The 23,108-nt window shown below is 43.4% G+C and overlaps 1 protein-coding gene across 2 annotated transcripts in view; it reads left to right on the top strand.

The window, feature by feature from the left end:
• The window catches only part of NMT2 (N-myristoyltransferase 2), a 49,100-nt gene that overhangs the window by 16,626 nt on the left and 9,366 nt on the right, over window positions 1-23,108 (top strand). For both annotated transcript variants that reach the window (XM_075827655.1, XM_075827654.1), the window contains exons 2-8: window positions 11,473-11,608; window positions 15,443-15,481; window positions 16,582-16,726; window positions 19,220-19,338; window positions 20,578-20,669; window positions 22,009-22,125; window positions 22,644-22,814. In XM_075827655.1, the coding sequence (XP_075683770.1) occupies window positions 11,473-11,608; window positions 15,443-15,481; window positions 16,582-16,726; window positions 19,220-19,338; window positions 20,578-20,669; window positions 22,009-22,125; window positions 22,644-22,814 (819 nt within the window). The remainder of the gene's footprint in view (window positions 1-11,472; window positions 11,609-15,442; window positions 15,482-16,581; window positions 16,727-19,219; window positions 19,339-20,577; window positions 20,670-22,008; window positions 22,126-22,643; window positions 22,815-23,108) is intronic.

The raw sequence follows: 23,108 nt of genomic DNA, 5'->3' as shown, positions 1-23,108 counted from the left end.
TTCTCTATACACATGACATAAACGGGATTTTTGTATTCACAGCCCCTTTAAATATTGAAGCAGCGAGATCATGTGATCAAGCTGTAAGAATCCGCTCCTATATGGACCTTCCTATAATTTGCCCGTTGCTGTGCGCTCTGGCCTGCGTGTCGCTGCAGTGACGTCTTCGGATGTTTGCCTCTTTCACCAGAGTTTTGCAGACATTCTCATGGTCTCATTCCGACAATTATTGTTTCTTGCTGAATCCTCTGAGCGCTGACTGTTGGGATGTGGATTATGGAGACTCCTTAGAGTCAATTAGTAAATCATCAAGTGCTCGCTTAGCGGGCTGGCATATGTCACCGACAACACTGTGCCTATTATACATCGCCTTCCACTGCCTGCTGCTGAGCCCCTGCCGTTATCATTGCTCTCGTACCACAAACTATTATAAAGAGCGATGAAGCTTCACATATTACAGAGGTGTGTGTGTGTGTGTGTGTGTGTGTGTGTGTGTATATATATATATATGTGTGTGTGTGTGTATATATATATAATTTTTATTTTTTTATGTGGAGATCATATTAATTCATGTGATTAAAGAGGTTATGTGGGGACCAAAAATGATAAGCAGTGTAGTAATGTGAAAACACTCAGTAATATACATTCCGATCCCCCCGTCGCGCTGATTCTGAGATTTTCATAGATTTTATAGCGCTGTCGGGGGACCGGAGGTCTAGTGGCACAGTCTTCTTTGATGACGATATGACTCTTCGTCATGTGACCGGCCCCGCTGTACTGTATGTACAAGCAGTAGTACATCGATTACATAGAGTACGGCGGGGTTGATCACATGACGAAGAGTCGTATCGTCCTCAAAGAAGGCTGTGCAACTAGGCATCCGGTGCCCCGACAGCGCTATAAAAATCTACGGGAGGGCCCAGCTTTATATGGACAGCCCATTTCATTGGGAGCCGTGTAATACCTTATTTGCCCTGTGGTAGCGCTGCAGGGGATTGAACACTTGCTACCAGGTTCCTCTGCCGTTTACAGCTGATCTTAGGGTCCCAGCAGTGCGACATCCTGTCATCAGCTTATCATCGGAGGACCCCTTTTCTTGTCTATGGGCTGTGTCTGGTATTTCAGCTCAGCCCCATTCAATTGAGTTGCAATACCAGACACAACCCATGGAATTGAGTGGCGCTGTTTTTTCTTGTTTTTTCTCATACAATGTAATTAAATATTCTGGTTTACAATACAAAAATGGACTGTTATGTAAGTTCTTGGCTTACGACCACTAGGAGTACCAGTATTTCTCGCACAGGGTTGTTATTCATTCTGAACTGAGAGTCAATCGACATTACTGTCACCTCAAATTGAGCGGGACCAGCAGTCTGAGTTTGTGTGATCCCAGGTCGCTGTTAAAAATTCGGAACTGGGAAGGGTGTATGAAAAACATGGACGTCATCCGTGTGCTGTCCGTTTTTCGCACATCGTTTGCTAAAGAAATTGAGTGGAAAAAACGGAAGTGCAGAAACATGGACGAGAAAAACGGATGGCACACGGAGCTGAAATGCATGAAATACGCTCTGTTTTTTTGCAGGCGCATAACGGACACGCTCGTCTGATTAAGGCCTTCCTCACATCGCCGCTGTTGCCCCAATGACGTATGTCAGCGATGTATCTTCTATATACACACCACTAGCTTGGTCTGGGAGTACATGAATGGAGATTCCACTAATTTGCTCCTAATATAATCACAATAATTTATCGTCTGCATCTTTGGGATATTAATCTAACATGAAATAACAACCCCTGACAACAGGACATCCGCATTGGAGCAGTTTCATTTGTATGGACCTCAGTCATTTTGATTGGGAACAAGAGGCCCAATGTAGAAAATGTCTAGTACTCAATTAGTTGAGCACAGAGCATTTAATGGATCACGACAAAAAAAACTTTTCCCCCTGCGTATTCATACAGAAAAAACAGTGATACTCCCAGGACCTCGCAGTTTTCAATCAAACAAGTGGCCCTTTAAAGGGGTTGTCCTACTGGGGCATATGGATATCATAGAGGAGGGACAGAACAGGCTCTAGCCGACCATGAAAGTCCATTTATTTGAATGGCTGCATGTAATACTACATTTCCCCTGTGGTGGCCGCTACTTGGAAAAATTAAGTAATTTTCTACTAAAGAATAAGATATTTGCTTAGGTGATTGGAGCTGTCCCGTGATGATCAACTGATCGCTCAGATTAGTTGATTGTGTGATGAGACAACCCCTTTAATGACTGCCTTCTGTCTTTTGACTGCGGGCATGTTGGTCCCGAGACTAGATCGATGTCTTTTTGGCGTTGCTGTGGAAAAGGCTTATGAGTGCTCCAGTGAGCGCTCATTCTCTAAGGGCTCGTTCACATCACCGTTCGCTTTCCGTTCTGAGGTTCCGTCGGAGGTTTCCGTCGGGTGAACCCCGCAATGGAAAGTGAAAGTGAAACCACAGCTTTCGTTTCAATCACAATTGATCTCAATGGTGACGGAAACCTCGCTAATGGTTTCCGTTCGTCACCATTCCGGCAGGTTTCCGGTTTTCCGACGGAATCAATAGCGTAGTCGACTCCGCTATTGATTCCGTCGGAAAACCGGAAACCTGCCGGTAAAAACTGATACTTTGACTGCTATGGGAGCCGTGGGGCCGTCAAAACACCTATAGAACTCTATTTTTCTGAAAACGGCCGTGTGACGGCCGTTACAAAAATGTCCGTCATTCACTGTCGTGCTTAAGAGCTGTAGCTAACCGATCCTGTTCTTAGAGAAGCCTCTTGAGTACAGCCGGTATCGTGGGAACCTCCGATCCCAGCTGTTTAACATTTTGATTACCTCGATCCGTGACCGCAGCATGAAAAGTTATGTACACCTTTTGAAGGGCAATTTATTATTTTATTTTTTTTTAAATAAGTCAGTCAGTGTGATTAGCACAACTTTCTAAATAGTTTTTTATTAATAATTAGTTTTACTTTTTGAGATACAGCTGCTTGGTATATTTCGATATGACCTGATTCAGTCAGTCCCACGGACCTGACCGGTTGAGTGTCAGCAGGTCCTGCGTGTCTCTGACACACAGGATCCATCTGTAATCTATCACATCTAAGTTATGAACTTAGATCTTATAGATTACAGGTGGATCCTGTGTGTCAGAAACATGCAGGACCTGCTGACACTCAACCGGTCAGTCCTGCAGATTTAGCAAATCAGGAAGCAGGATTTACCAAAAGATACAGCTGCTCTGTATAGAGAATACAGAGCAGCTGTATCTCAAAAAGTAAAACTAATTTTTAATAAAAACTATTTAGAAACTTGCACTAATTACACTGACTTTTTTTTATTTTGTAAAAATTGTCTTTCAAAGGTTTACATAGCTTTTAAAGGGGACTCCCCCTTTCGATCGCATCACCAGGTTTCCTGGGGATGTGATCAGAGACTGAGGGAATCCTCTCCAGTCAACCCTGGGACCAAGAAAGGACCACAGGGCTGACTGTACAGTAATAGTGACACAGAAGATAATGTATTAGAGTACAGGGGTATTATTATACATTATAGGTATAAAAAAAAAAAGTTGTAAAATAGTAATCGTTTTATGGGATTATAAAAAAAAAAAAAAAAGTCCGCAAAAAGAAAATTGAAAAAAGTGAATATTTAGTCATATATTTTATTGTGAATACCATAGATAAAAAAGCAAAAACCTACACATATAAAGTATCCACACGACCATAATAACCTAAAGAATTCATCTTCCAGGTTTAGCGTAAAACCGGAACAAAATATTCACTTGTATAAATCAGATTTATATAAATTACACCTTAACTTTTATGTACCCCAAAACTGCGCTGTAAAAAAAATACAATTTCTCCCGCATAAAACAAAGCCTTATACTGCCACGTCAGTGAAAAAAAATAAAAATGGCTGCTGAAAAGGAAAAAAATGGAGCTGGTCAATGAGGCCATTTCAGGCCTGGTCATTAAGGGGTTAAACTGAAGATGAGTTATCATAGCGTTGCAAACTATGGTACTTCATACACACTTGAATGTCTGCTTAAAATCCAAGACACTGAACGTTGTGGTATCTGGTGGTAATTTATTGGTCATGACTTTCATATTGCCAAATGCCAATGTTACTTCTACGTTGTCACGTAACAGAGCACTGACTGTGTATCTAGACGGCTCGATATATTCAATGGTTATATTAGATGCATCATACCTCCTAACTGTCTCGGATTCAGAGGGACAGTCCCGGATTTCGGGCACTGTCCCGGACTCCCGGTGTCAACTGTATCTGCATCCCCAGGACGCAGAGAACCGTCAGCTCCCTGCTTCAGCATTAGTACAGAGGACTCTCCGGGCACAGAGCAATTTAAAGAGGCTCTGTCACCAGATTTTGCAGCCCCTATCTGCTATTGCACCAGATCGGCGCTGCTATGTAGATTACAGTAACGTTTTTTGTTTTTTTTTAAACGAGCATTTTTGGCCAAGTTATGACCATTTTTATATTTATGCAAATGAGGCTTTCTAAAGTACAAGTGGGCGTGTATTGTGTGTGTACATCTGGGCATGTTTACTTCTTTTACTAGCTGGGCGTTGTGAATGGGAGTGTATGATGCTGACGAATCAGCATCATCCACTTCTCTTCGTTAACACCCAGCTTCTGGCAGTGCACAGACACACAGCGTGTTCTCCAGAGATCACGCTGTGACGTCACTCACTTCCTGCCCCAGGTCCTGCATCGTGTCGGCCACATCGGCACCAGAGGCTACATTTGATTCTGCAGCAGCATCGGCGTTTGCAGGTAAGTAGCTACATCGACTTACCTGCAAACGCCGATGCTGCTGCAGAATCAAATGTAGCCTCTGGTGCCGATGTGTCCTCGTTCGTCCGACACGATGCAGGACCTGGGGAGGAAGTGAGTGACGTCACAGCGTGATCTCTCGAGAACACGCTGTGCGTCTGCACTGCCAGAAGCTGGGTGTTAACGAAGAGAAGTGGATGATGCTGATTCGTCAGCATCATACACTTCTATTCACAACGCCCAGCTAGTAAAAGAAGTAAAAACGCCCAGATGTACATACACAATACACGCCCAGTTGTACTTTTACTTTAACCCCTTCCCGACATACGCCGTATATATACGGCGCTGTCGGGAGGTGGTTCCCGCAAAGCGCCGTATATATACGGCGCAGTGATGGTGCGGGCTCAGAAGCAGAGCCGGCACTATCACTGCGGGGTGACAGCTGTATTATACAGCTGGCACCCTCCTGTAACTGCCAGGACCGGAGCTACTCTCCGATCCGGCAGATTAACCCCTCAGATGCTGCGCTCAATAGAGCGCAGCATCTGATAGGTTTTCACCCGATCGGCAACCCAGTGATGCAATCGCTGGGTTGCTGTGGCAATCGGACGCCAGAAAATGGCGTCCGAGTCTGCCTTGTACGGGAGCCGATGAGGACCCGCCTTCGGCGTGTCCTCATAGGCTTGCTGTCAGTGAATAACTGACAGCGCTAATACACTGCACTACGTATGTAGTGCAGTGTATTAGAGTAGCGATCGGGGCATCAGGCCCTCATGTCCCCTAGTGGGACAAGTAAAAAAAGTAAAAAAAAGTAAATAAAAATGTGGTAAAACAATAAAAACACACACATTTCAAATAAAAATAAAGCTAAACTGACTTTTTTCCCATAGTAAGTATTTTATTATGGGAAAAACCGTAAAAATAAAAAAACCTATACATAATTGGTATCGCCGCGTCCGTAACGACCCAAACTACAAAACTATTATGTAATTTATCCCGCACGGTGAACGCGGTAAAAAAAAAACATGAAAAACAGCGCCAGAATCTTTGTTTTTAGGTCACATCTCCTTCCAAAAAATGCTATAAAAAGTGATCAAAAAGTCACATTTACTCCAAAATAGTACTAATAAAAAACGCCAATCCGTGCCGCAAAAAATAATCCCTGACACCGCTTTGTGCACGCAAAAATAATAAAGTTATGGGTCTTAGAATATGTCGACAGAGAAAACAAATGATTTTATAAAAAAAGTGATTTTATTGTGCAAAAGCCGCAATACATAAAAAAAACTATATAAATTTGGTATCGCCGTAATCGTATCGACCCGCAGAATAAAGCGAACATGTAATTTAGGGCGCACTGTGGATGCCGAAAAAAAACCAATAAAAAACTATTCCTGAATTGCTTGTTTTTGGTAATTTCCTTTACCAAAAAATGAAATAAAAAGTGATCAAAAAGTCGTATGTGTTCTAAAATGGTACCAATAAAATCTACAGCCCGTCTCGCAAAAAACAAGCCCGCACACCGCTCAATCAACTGAAAAATAAAAAAGTTATGGCACTAGTAATGCGGTGATGAAAAAACATCTCAATGCGCAGGCCGGAGGGGAACCTTCCTTCAGTTTCAGGGCCCTAGTATTTAGGAACTAGGAAAGGGCAGGGACATAGCGCATCCGCTGGAAGCGAGGGCGCCCGTATTATACCAGCGCAAAACTTTCCCAGTAATATTTCCCAAACTACGAAGGAGAAAAAGTCCCCAAAAGGTGCAGAGCGTTACAAAAGGGGGATAAGAAAGAAAACCGTTTATCAGTGTGACACCGGCCTGCGCATAACGGATCGCTTCACATCGTAACACACACCTATGAATAATTGTATTATTTACCCCATTATTATACCCTCTTATTATGCCCTGATATACTCCGCACAGATTACATATGCCACCACATTATAAGCTGAAATACCAGCAAAACCCCAAACAGAACTATTACCAAGCAAAATCCATGCTCAAAATGGCAGTCTTTTCCTTCTTAGCCCTACAGTGTGCCCAAACAGCAATTTATGGCCACAAGTAAGGCATTACCATGCCCGGGAGAACCCGCTTAACAATTTATAGGGTAAGATTCTCTAGGGGCACAACATCTTGAGCGGTGAATGGGCAGATCAGTGGAGAAATTGCAATTTTCACTTTGCACCATCCACTGCGTATTCATTTCTGAAAAACACCTGTGGAGTCTAAATTGTCACTACACCCCTTGATAAATGCCTTTAGGGGTGTAGTTTCTAAAACGGGGTCACTTTTGTTTGGTACATCAGGGGTTTTGCAAATGCAACATGGCGTCCGCAAACCATTCCAGCAAAATCTACGCTCCAAAAGATAAATACCGCTCCTTTTCTTCTGAATGCTCCCATATATGTAAACAGTCGATTATAACCACATATGGGGTGTTACCGTACTCGGGAGAAATTACTTTACAAATGTTGGGGTGCTTTTTCTTCTCTATTCCTTGTAAAAATGAAAAATGTGTATCTAAAACGACATCTTGTTGGAAAAAAAAAATTTTTTTCATTTTCATGGCTTAATTCTAATTAATTCAGCAAAAAACCTTTGGGATCAAAATTTTCACTATACCCCTAGATGATTCCTCAGGGGGTGCAGTTTCCCAAATGGTGTCACTTTTGGGGTGTTTCCACTGTACTAGTACTACAGGGGCTCAGCAAATATGACATGACACCCAGAAACCATTCCAAAATCCAAATGGTGCTCCTTCCATTCTGAGCCCTACCGTGTGTCCAAACAGATGTTTGTGACCACATGTGGGGTATTATTTTACTCGGGAGAAGTTGCTTTACAAATGTTGTGGTGCTTTTTCTCCTTCAGTCCTTGTGGAAATGAAAAAAAAATACCTAAACCTACATTTTCTTTGAAAAAATGTAGATTTTCATTTTTACGGCCTAGTTACAATAAGTTCTGTAAAAAACCTGTGGGGTAAAACTGCTCACTCTACCCCTAGATAATTCCCTCATGGGGTGTAGTTTCCAAAATGGGGTCACTTGTTGGGGGTTTCCACTGTTTTGTCCCCTCAGGGGCTTTGTAAATGTGACATGGCCTCCGCAAACCATTCCTGCTAAATTTGAGTTCCAAAAGCCAAATGGCGCACTTTCCCTTCTCAGCCTCGCCGTGTGTCCAAACAGCCGTTTATTACCACATGTGGGGTATTGTTTTACTCGGGAGAAATTTCTTTACAAATTTTATGGTGCTTTTTCTCCTTTAGTCCTTGTGGAAATGAAAAAAAATTAGCTAAACCTACATTTTATTTGAAAAAATGTAGATTTTCATTTTCACAGCCTACTTGCAAAAATTTCTGCAAAAAACCTGTGGGGTCAAAATGCTCACTATACCCTAGATAATTTCCTCAAAGGGTATAGTTTCCAAAATGGGGTCACTTGTTGGGGGTTTCCACTGTTTTGTCACCTCAGGGGCTTTGCAAATGCGACATGGCCTCCACAAACCATTCCTGCTAAATTTGAGCTCCAAGAGCCAAATGGCGCTCTTTCCCTTCTAAGCCCTGCCGTGTGTCCAAACAACTGTTTATTACCACATGTGGGGTATTGTTTTACTCGGGAGAAATTGCTCTACAAATGTTGTGGTGCTTTTTCTCCTTTAGTCCTCGTGGAAATGAAAAAAAATTAGCTAAACCTACATTTTATTTGAAAAAATGTAGATTTTCATTTTCATGGCCTAGTTCCAAAAATTTTTGCAAAAAAACTGGCCGGTCAAAATGCTTGCTACACCCCTAGATAAATTCTTCGAGGGGTGTAGTTTCCCAAATGGGGTCACTTTTGGGGGGTTTCCACTGTTTTAGTTCCACTAGACCTGTTCAAAGCTGACATGGTGCCTAAAATATATTCTAATAAAAAGGAGGCCCAAAATCCACTAGGTGCTCCTTTGCTTCTGAGGCCGGTGCTTCAGTCCAGTAGCACGCTACGGCCACATGTGGGATATTTCCTAAAACTGCAGAACCTGGGCAATAAATATTGAGTTGCATTTCTTGGGTAAAACCTTCTGTGGTACAAAAAAAATGGATTCAAAATGAATTTCTGGAAAAAAATAATGAACTTTGTAAATTTCACCTCTACTTTGCCTTAATTCCTGCGCAATGTCTAAAGGGTTAAGAAACTTTCTAAATGCTGTTTTGAATACTTTGAGGGGTGCAGTTTTTAAAATGGGGTGACTTATTGGCGGTTTCTAATATCTAAGGACCTCAAAGCCACTTCACAACTGAACTGGCCCCTGTAAAAATAGCATTTTGAAATTTTCTTGAAAATGTGAGAAATTGCTGCTAAAGTTCTAAGCCTTGTAACGTCCTAGAAAAATAAAATGATGATCAAAAAACGATGCCAATCTAAAGTAGACATATGGGGGATGTTAATTAGCAACAATTTTGTGTGGTATAACTGCCTGTCTTACAAGCAGATGCATTTAAATTGAGAAAAATGTTAATTTTTGCAATTTTTCGCTAAATTTTGGTGTTTTTCACAATAAATACTGAATGTATCGGGCAAATTTTGCCAGTAACATAAAGTCCAATGTGTCACGAGAAAACAATCTCAGAATCGCTTGGATAGGTAAAAGCATTCCGGAGTTATTACCACATAAAGTGACACATGTCAGATTTGAAAAATGAGGCTCTGTCAGTAAGGTCAAAAGTGGCCAAAGAGGGAAGGGGTTAAACACGCCCAGTTGTACTTTAGAAAGCCTCATTTGCATAAATATAAAAATGGTCATAACTTGGCCAAAAATGCTCGTTTTAAAAAAAAACCAAAACGTTTCTCTTATCTTCATTGCAGCGCCGATCTGCTGCAATAGGAGATAGGGGTTCCAAAATCTTTAAGGGCTGAGGCCGGGGAAGCCCTTGAAATCACTCTCCATATATGGACAGTGACGTTACTGGTCGACGTTGGATGCTACACCTAAATATCCCATGCTGGTGCCTCATACGGCAATATGTTTGATGGCGATCAGCCAGTTCTTCTGTGACATAGCAGAATCGAGTAATGTAAGTTTGGTGGTAGGAGAAGGGGCACATTTTTTCATTCGAGGCATGTGATTATATTCATACATAATGTTTTTGAACTTTTTTATACCAGGTATTTGCACAAGTACAGTCTCCTGATAGATTTGTATAGGCTGCTCTATCAAAAAGGGCAGCTAGTGTAATTGGGTCCAATAAAAAAAAACTCCAAAGGGCCAGTCAGTAGTCCCGTAGACGCTTTACTCTATAGGGACAGGAGTCAGGACTGTAGGGAAGGTATCAGGACTATCTTTGGTTTTTCTGTATACAGTAAATTCGTGTTCCCCAAGCTTTCATCTGCCCATACATGTGCAGCATGTAATGGGCAGGGCTGCACAAACCCTAGGGCAATTTACATTTTTCTCCTACCCTCCTCCGTTATTTAGATATTGGTGCCATTATATTTAGTGCCGATATTTAAATAACCACCGGAAGTTTCAATGGGCATGTAATGGCAAGGGGGCATGTAACCTCGCTGTGACACTGCCCAATCAGCTACGGACAGTGCCACAGCAAGAGCTGGAGAGAGGAGAGCGCGCACACACAGTTTGGAGCTGTGCGCACGCACGCTCTCACTCTTCAGCTCTCGGCAGACAAGGACAAAACTGTGTGGTCTCTCGCGAGGGATCGCACAGTCTTGTCCTTGTCTGCGGAGAGCTGAAGAGTAAGTGAGTGTGTGCGCACACAGCTCCGATCTGCGCATCCGCGCGCACACGCTCCCCTCTATCCAGCTCTTGCTGTGGCACTGTCCGTAGCTGATTGGACAGTGTCAAAGCGATGTTACACGCCCCATTGACACTTCATGGAGTTATTTAAATATCGGGCTCCAAATATAACGGCACCGATATCTAAATAATGGAGGAGGGTAGGAGAAAAATGTAAGTGCCCCAGGGTTTGTGCAGCCCTGCCCAATGTACATTTCTAACAGTAGTTGAATTTGCTATTGAAATTTATCGTACTACCACCTCTTAATATATATGTATGCTAGATAAATATTCTGAAGGCCTTTAACAAGCCCATCAGGGACACTTATGGCATATCCACAGGATATGCCATAAATGTCAGATGCGGGTCCCACCTCTAGGACCCGCACATATCTCCAGAACGGGCCCTCTAAACCCCCTTCTACCTTTCTCGACTCCCGCTGCCTCCCGGCCACTTCCTGGTTATATGGTCGGGAATGAGCTACGCTGTTTCCATAACTCCAATAGAAGGAAATAGCAGTTATGGAAGCAGTGTAGTACGCAAGCTACACTGTTTCCGTAACCATGGGACTTACGGAAACCGCATAGCTCAGCAAGCTACGATGTTTCGTAATTCCTTACCATATAATCAGGAAGTGTCCGGGAGTCCGTGTGAGCTGAGAAAGGTTTGGGCGGGGTTTAGGGGGCCCCATTCTGGAGATAGGTGCGGGTCCCAGAGGTGAGACCTGCATCTAGTTGACATTTATGGCATATCCTGTGGATATGTCATAAATGTCCCTCGTGGGAAAACCCCTTTGATATTTCTGACTGCACATGTGACGCTAAGAAGATTTCTTATAATACAGTAATAAAGTTCCCCTTATAATATTCCTCAAACAGAAGTCCATCTGGGGATCTTGGAGCTAAAAAGAAAAAGAAGAAACAAAAGCGGAAAAAGGAAAAGCCAAATTCTGGGGGCACCAAGTCAGACTCTGCATCCGATTCTCAAGAAATTAGGACCCAGCAGCCCACAAAGGTAAGTAGCTGTGCTGTTCACTCCAGGAGAAGACGTGTCATTGGCAGGTACAGTACAACGGGCAGATTAACTACTGTCTGCGTCGACTATGTGGCCAAAAATGTGCCAAACTTGGGCACATTTCATTTTAGACTAAATGAAGAAAAGACGTTTGCGCCTCACAGGACACTTTTTAAAAGGGTCTAGGAAAGGGGCGTGTCTTAGCGGATAATGGGCGTGGGTAAAAAATGTGCCAAACAAAAACATAGCCAACCAAGGGTTGGTATAAAGAAAAGTGTCTAGCTAGACGCAAAATTTATCATACATTTTGTGCCACTTCTAAATTTGGCACATGTTCAGACTGCCTGGTCTAAGTTTATCCTGTCTGGCGCTTGGCTCCGGACACTGTTTTATGAGGTGGCCGAGTTTTCTGGAAACTGCAGAGCGCATCTACTACGCTTGTTTCTGGAACTCCCATAGAAGGGAAAGGAAGTTACAAAAACAGCATAGCCTATGTCCAAAATGTCTGATCCTTCATTCCCCATCATCTGTAAAGTTGTAAGGCCCTTATGCAGCTGATCCCACCGAAATCTGCAAGTTTGACCGAGTTTCGTCTGGGTGGGCATCTTTTAGGCCTTGTTCACCCACTGCAGATTTGATGTGGATTTTACCTGCATTTTTTAAGCTAAAACCTGAAGTGGATCCTGCAGAGGAGACCCTTTAAGGCTTTTATATATTCTGTTTAGGTTTCATTCCCGGTTTTAACTTTTAACAAAAATACATGCAAAATCTGCATCAAATCTGTACTGTGTGAACAAGACCTTAATGTGAATGTTATTATGACATGTCATAAATGTCTAATCATCAGCTGCCGGTACCACCAACAATCCAGATATTGGACGTATCTACTACCCTGCCCCCAGTGGATAATGGGAACTGGGAAAGCAGAAGCCTGGACTTGCATGTCACTTGTAGAGCTCCCTGTTAGTCACAGCAGGCTTCCTCTCATCCACTAGTGACTCCTCCCAATCACAACAGTCCACCAGCTCACCGGTACTCCCAGCAGTCACAGCAGGACTATTACCTGCCATGCAGCATTACCCTAAACCATATGCCTGTCTAAAGGAGGAGAGGGCATATTGATGCCCATCATTTCAAAGTTGATCGATCACCATACACATGGCAACGTCATGATGCATTATACAACGCATTACCTTTCAGTGGAAAACCGGCACCATTGCGATAGTTTAGAAGGCAAATTGTCTTTTATGATAAAGTTGTGGCCTAGTGAAGGCATTGTAAGAGAAGTCACGGTGTCGTGCCGGAACTGTCGTACCATTGACTAATATGTTTCATCGGGTACCAATATGGTTTTTATCACTTTTTTTTTTTTTACACCTACCCCTTGTAGTGACTGTAAAAATAATGTTGCTTTTAAAAGCCGCGCTGTAGTGTGTGTGATATGTTGTAAAGAAAAGACGTAATGCGTTGTGCACCTTTTTGCTCTGAATTATTTATTTCCATTGGTTTCGAGCAGCAGCTGCTTTACACGGGGGACAAGTTAAGTAAACAATTTATTTGTATAGAGAGCACCGGCCCGCACTGTGCCGTCCTCCATCTACTCTGGAGTGGATCGTACATTTAGGCTTTTTTTTTTTTAGTTAGGTGCATTAATGGGTAGTGTGTTTTTCATATTTTTTCCCATATTTTTTGGCAGTGATGTATTATATGTATTTACTGTACATTGTGTGGACATTCTTGAACGACCGTATTGGCTGTGTCCGCCATTATAGTCTGCCTTCATACGTATAGTCTGGCAACAACACAACGGCTTGCTCGGACTACAGTTATTTTTGACTCCGATCTTTCCTTTACTCCTCACATACAATCACTTTCACGCTCCTGTCATTTTCACCTCAAAAACATCTCCAGAATCCGCTCTTTTCTTACGGAGGAAACCGCCAAAACTCTCATTGTTGCTCTGATTCACTCTCGTCTTGACTACTGTAACTCATTACTAGTCGGTCTTCCCCTCACTAAACTCTCCCCTCTCCAATCTATCCTCAATGCAGCAGCCAGGCTCATCTTTATGACCAACCGCTACACCAACGCCTCTAATCTGTGCCAGTCACTGCACTGGTTGCCCATCCCCTTCAGATTAAACTTCAAACTTATTACTCTCACCCACAAGGCTCTCCACAGTGCTGCACCTCCTTACATCTCCTCCCTCATCTCTGTCTACCACCCTACTCGGGCTCTACGTTCTGCCAATGACCTTAGATTAAAATCCTCCATAATCCGAACCTCCCACTCCCGTCTCCAGGTTTTCTCTCGTGCTGCACCCGTCCTCTGGAATGCGCTACCCCAGACAATCCGATCAATTCCCAATATCCACAGTCTTAAACGTGCCCTGAAAACACATCTATTTAGACAGGCCTATAACATCCCCTAATCTGACTCCTTTCCATGGCCTCCTTATAGATAAGTCATCAGAATAAGATTCCCTCACACTCCTTCTCTTCATGTCCGTCATACACGGATAGTGGCTGGTGACCGGCTCATGCAGCTTTATGTTACCACCCCATGTGTATAAAAAATGGCCGGACCATTGTACAGAACAAACACTGTTACACTTTGTGTCTCCCTTATGTCCTCATAGATTGTAAGCTCTTGCGAGCAGGGTCCTCACTCTCCATGTTTGAATTGTAAATGAACTTTGTCACTATGTAATGTCTGATATTGTTTGTTTCATGTTCCCTCTAAATTGTAAAGTGCTGCGTAATATGTTGGCGCTATATAAATAAAGATTATTATTACAGTAGGATGCTATGCCCATTCTGCCTCATTTGCCCTAGTATAGGAGGGTACGGTATTTTACGTTATTCTATGCAGGCAGTTGTGCCATCTCCTGTGGAGGCAGGGTATGGTGGTCAGTGAAGGCACAAGCCTTTATTACCAGGCTGCAACATGTTTCCAAGGTTCTTTGTACACTAAAGGTCCTTAGGAGCACAGTCCATAACAACTGCTGCTGCATGTTGCTGGGGTGTTACCAAAAGCACGCCCCCTTCTCTGACATCACGTCCTGCTCTGCAGGTATTGGCTGAAGCTGCACCTCACAGACTTCCTGCTGTGCCTGCCCCCTGCATGCACTCTCCACCTAATACTGAGAGCTTTATTAACCCGTTAGTGACCGCCCATAGGTGTTTTTATGGCGGCTACTAACCGGCTTTATTCCGATGCAATAGCCTTTTTACGGCATTGCATCGGAATAAAGAAATAGAGCAGGGAGCCGTAAAATCTCCCTGCTCTCAGCTACCAGAGATAGCTGAGGGCATCCTTGCTCTAACTGGTGAGATCGATATCTATTGATCTCACCCGTTTAACCCCTTAGATGCGGTGCTTAATAGTGAGCGCCGCATCTGAGTGGTTTTGGATAAGAAAGCCGGGTGTCAGTGTCTTCTATGGCAGCCGGGGAGCATAATAAAGTCCTCCAGGTCTGTCCTTAGTTATGCCTGCTAGGCCATGCCAGAGGTGTGGCCTAGCAGATGCCTGTACGTTGCACTAATACACTGCAATACAAAAGTATTGCAGTGTGTTATAAATGTGATCGGAGGATCACATAGTGAAGTCCCCTAGTGGGACAAGCAAAAAAGTTTAATAAAGATAAAAAAAAAAAATGGATGTGGACATAGGTTATTTCTCCATTACAGACAGGGCAGGGGGGAGGGTTGCTGCTGCTGAAAGCTGCCTCACAACTAGAGATCAGTCTGATCTTAACGGGATGTCTCCTGAGACAAGTAGAGAATAATTATTATTTTTTTCCTTTTTGTTTTATTTGTTCACTATTATTGCAAGATGGGACAGGACAGGATCAAGGAAGAGGAAGATATCATGGTAAGTGTCGCTGGTTTGTATGGATATGAAGAATAGATCACCTTTTAAGCCATATTTATATAAAACCCATAGAACCCCATTTTTATATCAGTTTTTTTTTAGTATATCTGTGTTTTACAGAAATTTATTATAGGTGTGGTGGCTGCACACAAAAACCCACTCTATTATAGGAGAAGTGGAAACATTTGCGCACTCGCTACTATTTGATATATTAGAGAGTGAATCTCCATGTCCGACCACCTCTCTACATTGGGGATGTGGACTGGAGTTGGACTGCGATCAGAAATCTAATAAAAGTCTATGATGCGAGAACCCCTTAATGATCATTATGTCTATGGCCATCAATAGGGAGGTTAACAATTTTGCAAAATTTTCCTAAAAGTGCCGATTTTATTAAAATTTATAAATAAAGTCCGCTCAGCAGCGTAGATGGGCGTTCTGTTAACAGGGCGAAAATGGAGTTTGCTACCCTAGCCCTGTATATAAGTACTCTGGCCAAGGCACAGTGGCTTTTTGGCACCCAGCAACATTTCGCTTCCCCCAAACTACACCCCGGAAATAAATGAAGCGTCTGCCTCTACTAACTGAACTTGCAACCCCCGAACCGCACCACAATTGCTGCATTATAGTGTCACATTAGTATCGTATGTTGTAGGTTTACTATCATTAAAGGTGTTGTCCGGGCATGGGGCGGTTTCACATACTGATCACCTATCCACAGGATAGGTCATCCGTATATGATCGGTGGTGGTCTGACACCTGGGCCCCGCACCGATCAGCTGCTCTGGCTGCCTCCGGGCACAGGAAGTTATGCAGTAGTCGGTGCTGGAAGCAGATGGCTCCCGTACACTGTAGAGCGGCCGTGCTGGGTTAATTTTAGCTCTGCTCCTATTTGCTTAATTAGGAGCAGAGCTGCTGATATAGTGACCGGAGCCACCTACTTCCGGCAAGGACAGCCAGGAGGCAGCTGATCAGTGTGGGGTGCGGGTGTTGGACCCCCATGATCATATAATGATGACCTATCCTTTAATACCAACCCCTTTAATACATGTTTGTGCACATTCTCTGTGTTTTATCCTTGACTACTGTCGTCTCTGTAGAACCCCGCTATTCCAATGCAAAAGCTCCAGGATATACAGAGAGCCATGGAGCTACTTTCCGCCTGCCAGGGACCAGCGAAGAACCTTGACGAGGCAAGCAAACGTAAATACCAGTTTTGGGATACACAGCCTGTACCGAAACTTAGTAAGTTGGCATTAGGAGACTCCCTATTTATCCAGCGCTTGTTGTTCTCTGTTTCCATACATTTAGATGTGACATTAAAGGACCACTATAATGTAAGAGATAGGGACTGTGAAAGTGTTAAAAAGTGACTACCTCTAGTTCTATCACACCTTCAGATCATTGTCCTACTTTTATTTAATCTGTGATGAAATCTCTGTCCCCATTCGCCAATGTGCTGCTCTGCTTTATGGGGAACCTGCTGCTGAGGAGTGAGAAGATCGGAGCTGGTTCATTTATTGATGCTGCACAGAGTATATAGGAGAACCTCGGTGGAGGTTATATCATGCACTTATATTGTCCAGGCCCTTAATGACAACCTGGTGCTTGAATTCACTTGGCTGCCCTGAAGTGTTATCAGAACACCCCCCCCCCCCACTGGTATTGACAGCGTATTAGGGAATTGTAATTTAAGCAGTTGCTTTATATGTTACATGAACCTACATCTTGGATAAAATAACTTTTGTTACTGCCTTTAAATGGACACAAAACCTTAAAATGAAGGAGAAAAACCATCATTGAGAAAACAAGTATTTTTTTTCCTGGCAGTCTGTCTGTAAGCTCCTGAAACAATCTTGTAGAAAACTTGCAGAGAAGTCAGTTTTTTTCCCTTCTGGGTCCGTCTCTTCAAGTTCAAGGGGGGTGATTAGTTTGACTGGACCAGAGTTGCAGCAGAAGCAATGGGAGAAGGTTTCTGCTGCAGCAAGCTGCCTCCACCCTGAGACAAAGCAATTTAAAGAGGCTCTGTCACCAGATTTTGCAACCCCTATCTGCTATTGCAGCAGATCGGCGCTGCAATGTAGATTACAGTAACGGTTTTTATTTTTAAAAAACAAGCATTTTTGGCCAAGTTATGACCATTTTTGTATTTATGCAAATGAGGCTTGCAAAAGTCCAAGTGGGTGTGTTTAAAAGAAAGTCCAAGTGGGCGTGTATTATGTGCGTACATCGGGGCGTGTTTACTACTTTTACTAGCTGGGCGTTAGGAATGGGAGTGTATGATGCTGACGAATCAGTATCATCCACTTCTGTTCGTTAACACCCAGCTTCTGGCAGTGCAGACACACAGCGTGTTCTCGAGAGATCACGCTGTGACGTCACTTCCTGCCCCAGGTCCTGCATCGTGTCGGCACCAGAGGCTACAGTTGATTCTGCAGCAGCATCAGCGTTTGCAGGTAAGTAGCTACATCGACTTGCCTGCAAACACCGATGCTGCTGCAGAATCAACTGTAGCCTCTGGTGCCGATGTGGCCGACACGATGCAGGACCTGGGGCAGGAAGTGAGTGACGACACAGCGTGATCTCTCGAGAACACGCTGTGTCTGCACTGCCAGAAGCTGGGCGTTCTGAAGAGAAGTGGATGATACTTCTCGTCAGAACGCCCAGCTAGTAAAAGAAGTAAACACGCCCCGATGTACGCACATAATACACGCCCAGTTGGACTTTTACTTTAAACACGCCCACTTGGACTTTTGCAAGCCTCATTTGCATAAATACAAAAATGGTCATAACTTGGCCAAAAATGCTCGTTTTTTAAAAATAAAAACGTTACTGTAATCTACATTGCAGCGCCGATCTGCTCCAATAGCAGATAGGGGTTGCAAAATCTGGTGACAGCGCCTCTTTAAGTCCTTCCTCGTTTTCTAAACTTACTGTTTGATTGGATTTAGCGCTAGAGGGAGGAGGCAGAATGCACCCAGGGACAAATATAGAAATAAATATATATTTTTTTTCCCATCATTTTTTGTATTGTGATATAGTGCGGTGGAGTGTCATGTTTGGTTTTTCTCATTATTTCAGTGTCGCTTTAAATGTCCTTTTCTGAACCTGAAGCGTCTTTCGGTCTTGCCGAGAAATATTCTTCCCCTACGTTTGCAGAAAATGCTGTGTTTCTTTTTGCTGAGGGTCTGACACTCCCTTCTCCGTCTTCCTGGAGCACGTAACACAGTGTTCTGTGCTTCCCATGTTTCATAGTCTGATAAACAGAAATATCTGACTGGTCAAGGACAGTTATGAAACCAAATGTGTCATGAATTGAAGTCTGATCATGGTACAGAAGCTGCGGCTGTCAGCCTGAGGGCCCGGGGGGGCGGGGGGGACTTATCTAAGGAGATGGGGGGAGCATTTCAACCTGATCTCATGTCACCAGTAAATAGAAGTACTTGACCCATCCCCATCTCTTAGCAAATCTACTTTTCAGCCATTTCTTCGTTATAGCCGTATGTGAGAAAGCAGGCAGACTGTAGTCTGTAACATTGGAGACGCATAGATTTGCATAAGAGCTGTAAACACAAAATGATTAGCGGTTTTTAATCAAGACAATTTGAAAATCGCTTCATTTCTTGTTAAAGATTCATTGCAGCAATAAAAACCAATTGTTGCAACAGTGGAAATATCCTCGAAGTGCTACCGATTTTTCTAAACCTGTCGCCTAAACACCTTCACTTCTCATTATAGACGAAATTATAACTTGTCACGGTCCAATTGAACCCGACAAGGACAACATACGCCAAGAGCCATACTCTCTGCCTCAGGGTTTCATGTGGGACACGTTAGACCTGAGCAACGCTGACGTGGTAAGTCACTAATGCATGGGTCACGTGATTTATGGATGAAGTTTTGTGCGTCGGCAGTTCCTCTTTAACCATTATATATAGTATATATGGAGGTAAAAAATATTATAATAACCATTTGCGGTATAGGTTAAAACAAGTTCCCATTGATTTTGTAGAAATGCACAACTCGAGATGGCATCTAAAATGACCAAAAAATTTCATTTGGCTCCTACATTTTTAGACTTTGGAGCCAAAGTCCTACAGCTGTCACTAGAGGGAGCATGGGAGCTTACGGCAAACTCTTTTATTATTGAGTTCAATTTATAACAGTATGCAGTAAACTCCTAAGCTCCCCCTAGTGGTGACTGCAGGTAGCCAGAACATAGTGCTTATGGTTTTCTGTAAATGTTTTGGTCGGTCATCACAGTTTAATGTGAATGCTGCCTCCGGCCAGTCCAGTCTAGTGCAAAAGCTGCTGTCTGTCACTCCACAGTCAGGGGTTAACGCTGCCGCCGCTCAGTCCAAAGTCTAGTGTTAGTGCTTCCACCGATCCGCTCACAGTCTAGTATAAGCACTGCTGCCAGTCAGTCCACATTCTGGTGTAAATGCCTCCACCGGTCAGTCCGCAGTATATTGTAAACATTCCGCCGGTCAGTCCACAGTCTAGTGTAAACGCTGCCACCGGTCAGTCCACAGTCTACTGTAAGCGCTGCCGCCGGTCAGTCCACAGTCTACTGTAAGCGCTGCCGCCGGTCAGTCCACAGCCTACTGTAAGCGCTGCCGCCGGTCAGTCCACAGCCTACTGTAAGCGCTGCTGCCGGTCAGTCCACAGCCTACTGTAAGCGCTGCCGCCGGTCAGTCCACAGACTACTGTAAGCGCTGCCGCCGGTCAGTCCACAGTCTAGTGTAAACGCTTTATACATTTTACATGGAATAATATTGGTTTTTAAATTGGTGGCCAATTTCATTAGCCTAAAATTTTAGACTTAGGAGCCAAAAGCACCCAAGTAAAACTTTAACAGCCTCAAAACTTTGGGGAATGATTGATATTTCTGCAGATTCTTTCATTTCGCATCACTGTATTAGGACTAGTCTTATGATCAATTCAGCATTCAAAATGGCCACCTTAACTGCGTGGCGTGTTCTTCGCTCTTCAGTATAACAACACAACTGGTTGTTCCTTATTGTAGCACTGATCAGGCTTCTCTCTAGGCTTCATTGTAACAGTAAGATTTCTCTTGTCTTATATCCACTGAACAGCTAAAAGAACTTTACACTTTGCTGAATGAGAATTATGTGGAAGACGATGACAACATGTTCCGTTTTGACTATTCCCCAGAGTTTTTACAATGGTGAGTATCCAGGGTTTTAAGGAAATGAGATCATGTTGTCTTATGTAATAACCCTGCTCCCATTGTGTGTCAGATTAATGGAAATCTACAAGAAGAAAATACAAAATGGGCCTTTTAAATTTACATAAAAAATGTGAAGATGATTTTTAATTTCTTCTGTGCTGATATAAGATCGCGGGAAGTTACAGGCCCAAAGCCTGAGGCTGCACTACTGAGATTCTGATGGCAACACGGCCTCTTGTGATTTCTGTCAGGTTCAGGGTTGTCATGGATCCAAATAACCAAATGCATTAAGGTGTCCACGCATACAGGACACTATTCAAGGTCAGGTCTAGATATTGATGTATATGGTGATTTGAATCCACAGAAGGTCTTCATGACCAAGACTGCACCATGTGCATCAATAAATACTTCCTACCTGGTTTAAATGTGTTTTTTAGTTCAATATTTTATTGCCGCGCTGAGTTTGAGGTTCTAGGCTTCATGTTAGAAGAGCTTCTCTACTTATGCCACGCTGACAAAACTTCCTTCCTGTGAACTCTGAGTAGTCCTGGGAATGGACATTGGTCCTTATAGCAAGCGAACCCTTATTTTTTTCACTTGTACTAGAAAAATAAATCTGGATTGAAATTTGTTGGGGCCCAGTGTTCTAATGACAAAACTGAGACGCCACAGAGGCAGGAAGTGTTGCCAGGGGATCACAGCCAAATAGGCTTGTCTTACAGGAACTTCACTTTTTTACTTTTTATTATTATTATAAACTCTTATAACTGTGCTGAGTTATCAAGCCAAGATCGTTGTAACGTTGACCTTCTGGTAGTTCTCCTTTAAAGGGTAACTAAACTTTAAAAAAAAACTGTTGACCAGTTAGAAGTTTTGATCGTTGGGGATCTGAGTACTGAAACCCCCACTGATCGCTAAAATGAAACGGCAGAAGAGCTCACGTGAGTTCTGTGCCTCTTCTTTTCTGATCGCTTTTCTTCGTAAAGCCGAGCGAGCGGTGTACAGACTCATAGACTTTCTATTGAACCCGTACACCGCTCCGAGGAAAGCTGATCGGAAACGAAGCAGCAAAACGTCTCCGTGCTCGGACCTCCGCCGATCAAAACTTCTGAGATTTCACTGACGTGTCAAGTTTTTTAAAAGTTTAGTTACCCTTTAAGAAAATCCAATCTAGTGAGTCCCAAAAGACGCTAGTAAAACAATAAAACCGCAAATCTCTATATGAGGAATGTTTTCGGACCAGTTCACATGTTCATCTAACATGAAAAATATTGTACTCCAGTTATTGAGTTATCTTGGTAGTTCACTGATGGGAATTCTGGTATTTGTATTACAGGGCGTTACGTCCCCCAGGCTGGTTGTCTCAGTGGCACTGTGGTGTAAGAGTGTCTTCCAACAAAAAACTAGTTGGCTTTATAAGTGCTGTTCCAGCGACTATCCGTATTTATGACACGTAAGTAACACCTGTCTTACTGGCATTTAAAGGGTTTGTCACGATCGTACAACTGATGACCGATGATCCTGATCTACAGGATAGGTCATCAGTATATGATTGGTGAGGGTCCAACACCTGGATCCTGCATCGATCAGCCGCTCCAGCTCCCTCCGGGCACCGGATGTTTTGAACGATATGCAGTAGTTGGAGCCGGAAGCAGATGGCTTCCGACCACTGCATAGCGGCCGTTCAGCAGGTCTGCTCCTATTCACTAGCAGAGCTGCAGTACTGGAGCTCGGCCGCTCTTCCGTGACCGGAGCCATTTGCTTCTGCCGTGGACCTCCGGTGCCCGGAGGCAGCTGATCCGTGCAGGTTCCGGGTGTCGGACCCGCACCGATCATATACTGATGGCTATATGTGGTGCCACGGTGCAGCAGTCGGTGCTATGATGTGACCCTCAGCCAGTCTATTTAGTTTTAGGTGATGGCATCATTCTGAGGGCATCTATTTACACATTACATGTCTGTTTCTTTCAGTGTAAAGAAGATGGTAGAAATCAATTTCCTTTGTGTCCATAAAAAGCTGCGGTCAAAGCGCGTGGCTCCAGTCCTCATCCGAGAGATAACCCGGAGAGTGAACCTAGAGGGGATTTTCCAAGCTGTTTATACAGCAGGGGTTGTTCTACCAAAGCCGGTGTCAACATGCAGGTACAGTATACCTTGCCCATATATGCCTATACTGGATAGGGTCTGTAATCTCCTATGCTGGTATATACAGTATGCATGGTGCCATGATGTCAAGTCTGTAAACCCTGGCATAAAATGACTGGTGTTTTGTTCGCCAAAGGCCTTTACCAATGGACACAAGGTTTTCTTAGGCAATATGTGTAGGTATCTTAAGTACATACTTATAGGAATATTCCAAAAATCATGAATTCTACCCTATCCACAGGATTTTCTGATTACTGGGACCCCCACCAATTGTGAGAACGGGGATCCGAA

This window comes from Rhinoderma darwinii, chromosome 5, assembly GCF_050947455.1.
Source record: "Rhinoderma darwinii isolate aRhiDar2 chromosome 5, aRhiDar2.hap1, whole genome shotgun sequence".
NCBI lineage: Eukaryota > Metazoa > Chordata > Amphibia > Anura > Rhinodermatidae > Rhinoderma > Rhinoderma darwinii.
Note: the sequence above shows the minus strand (reverse complement) of the source record. Positions and strands in the feature narration are given on the sequence as shown.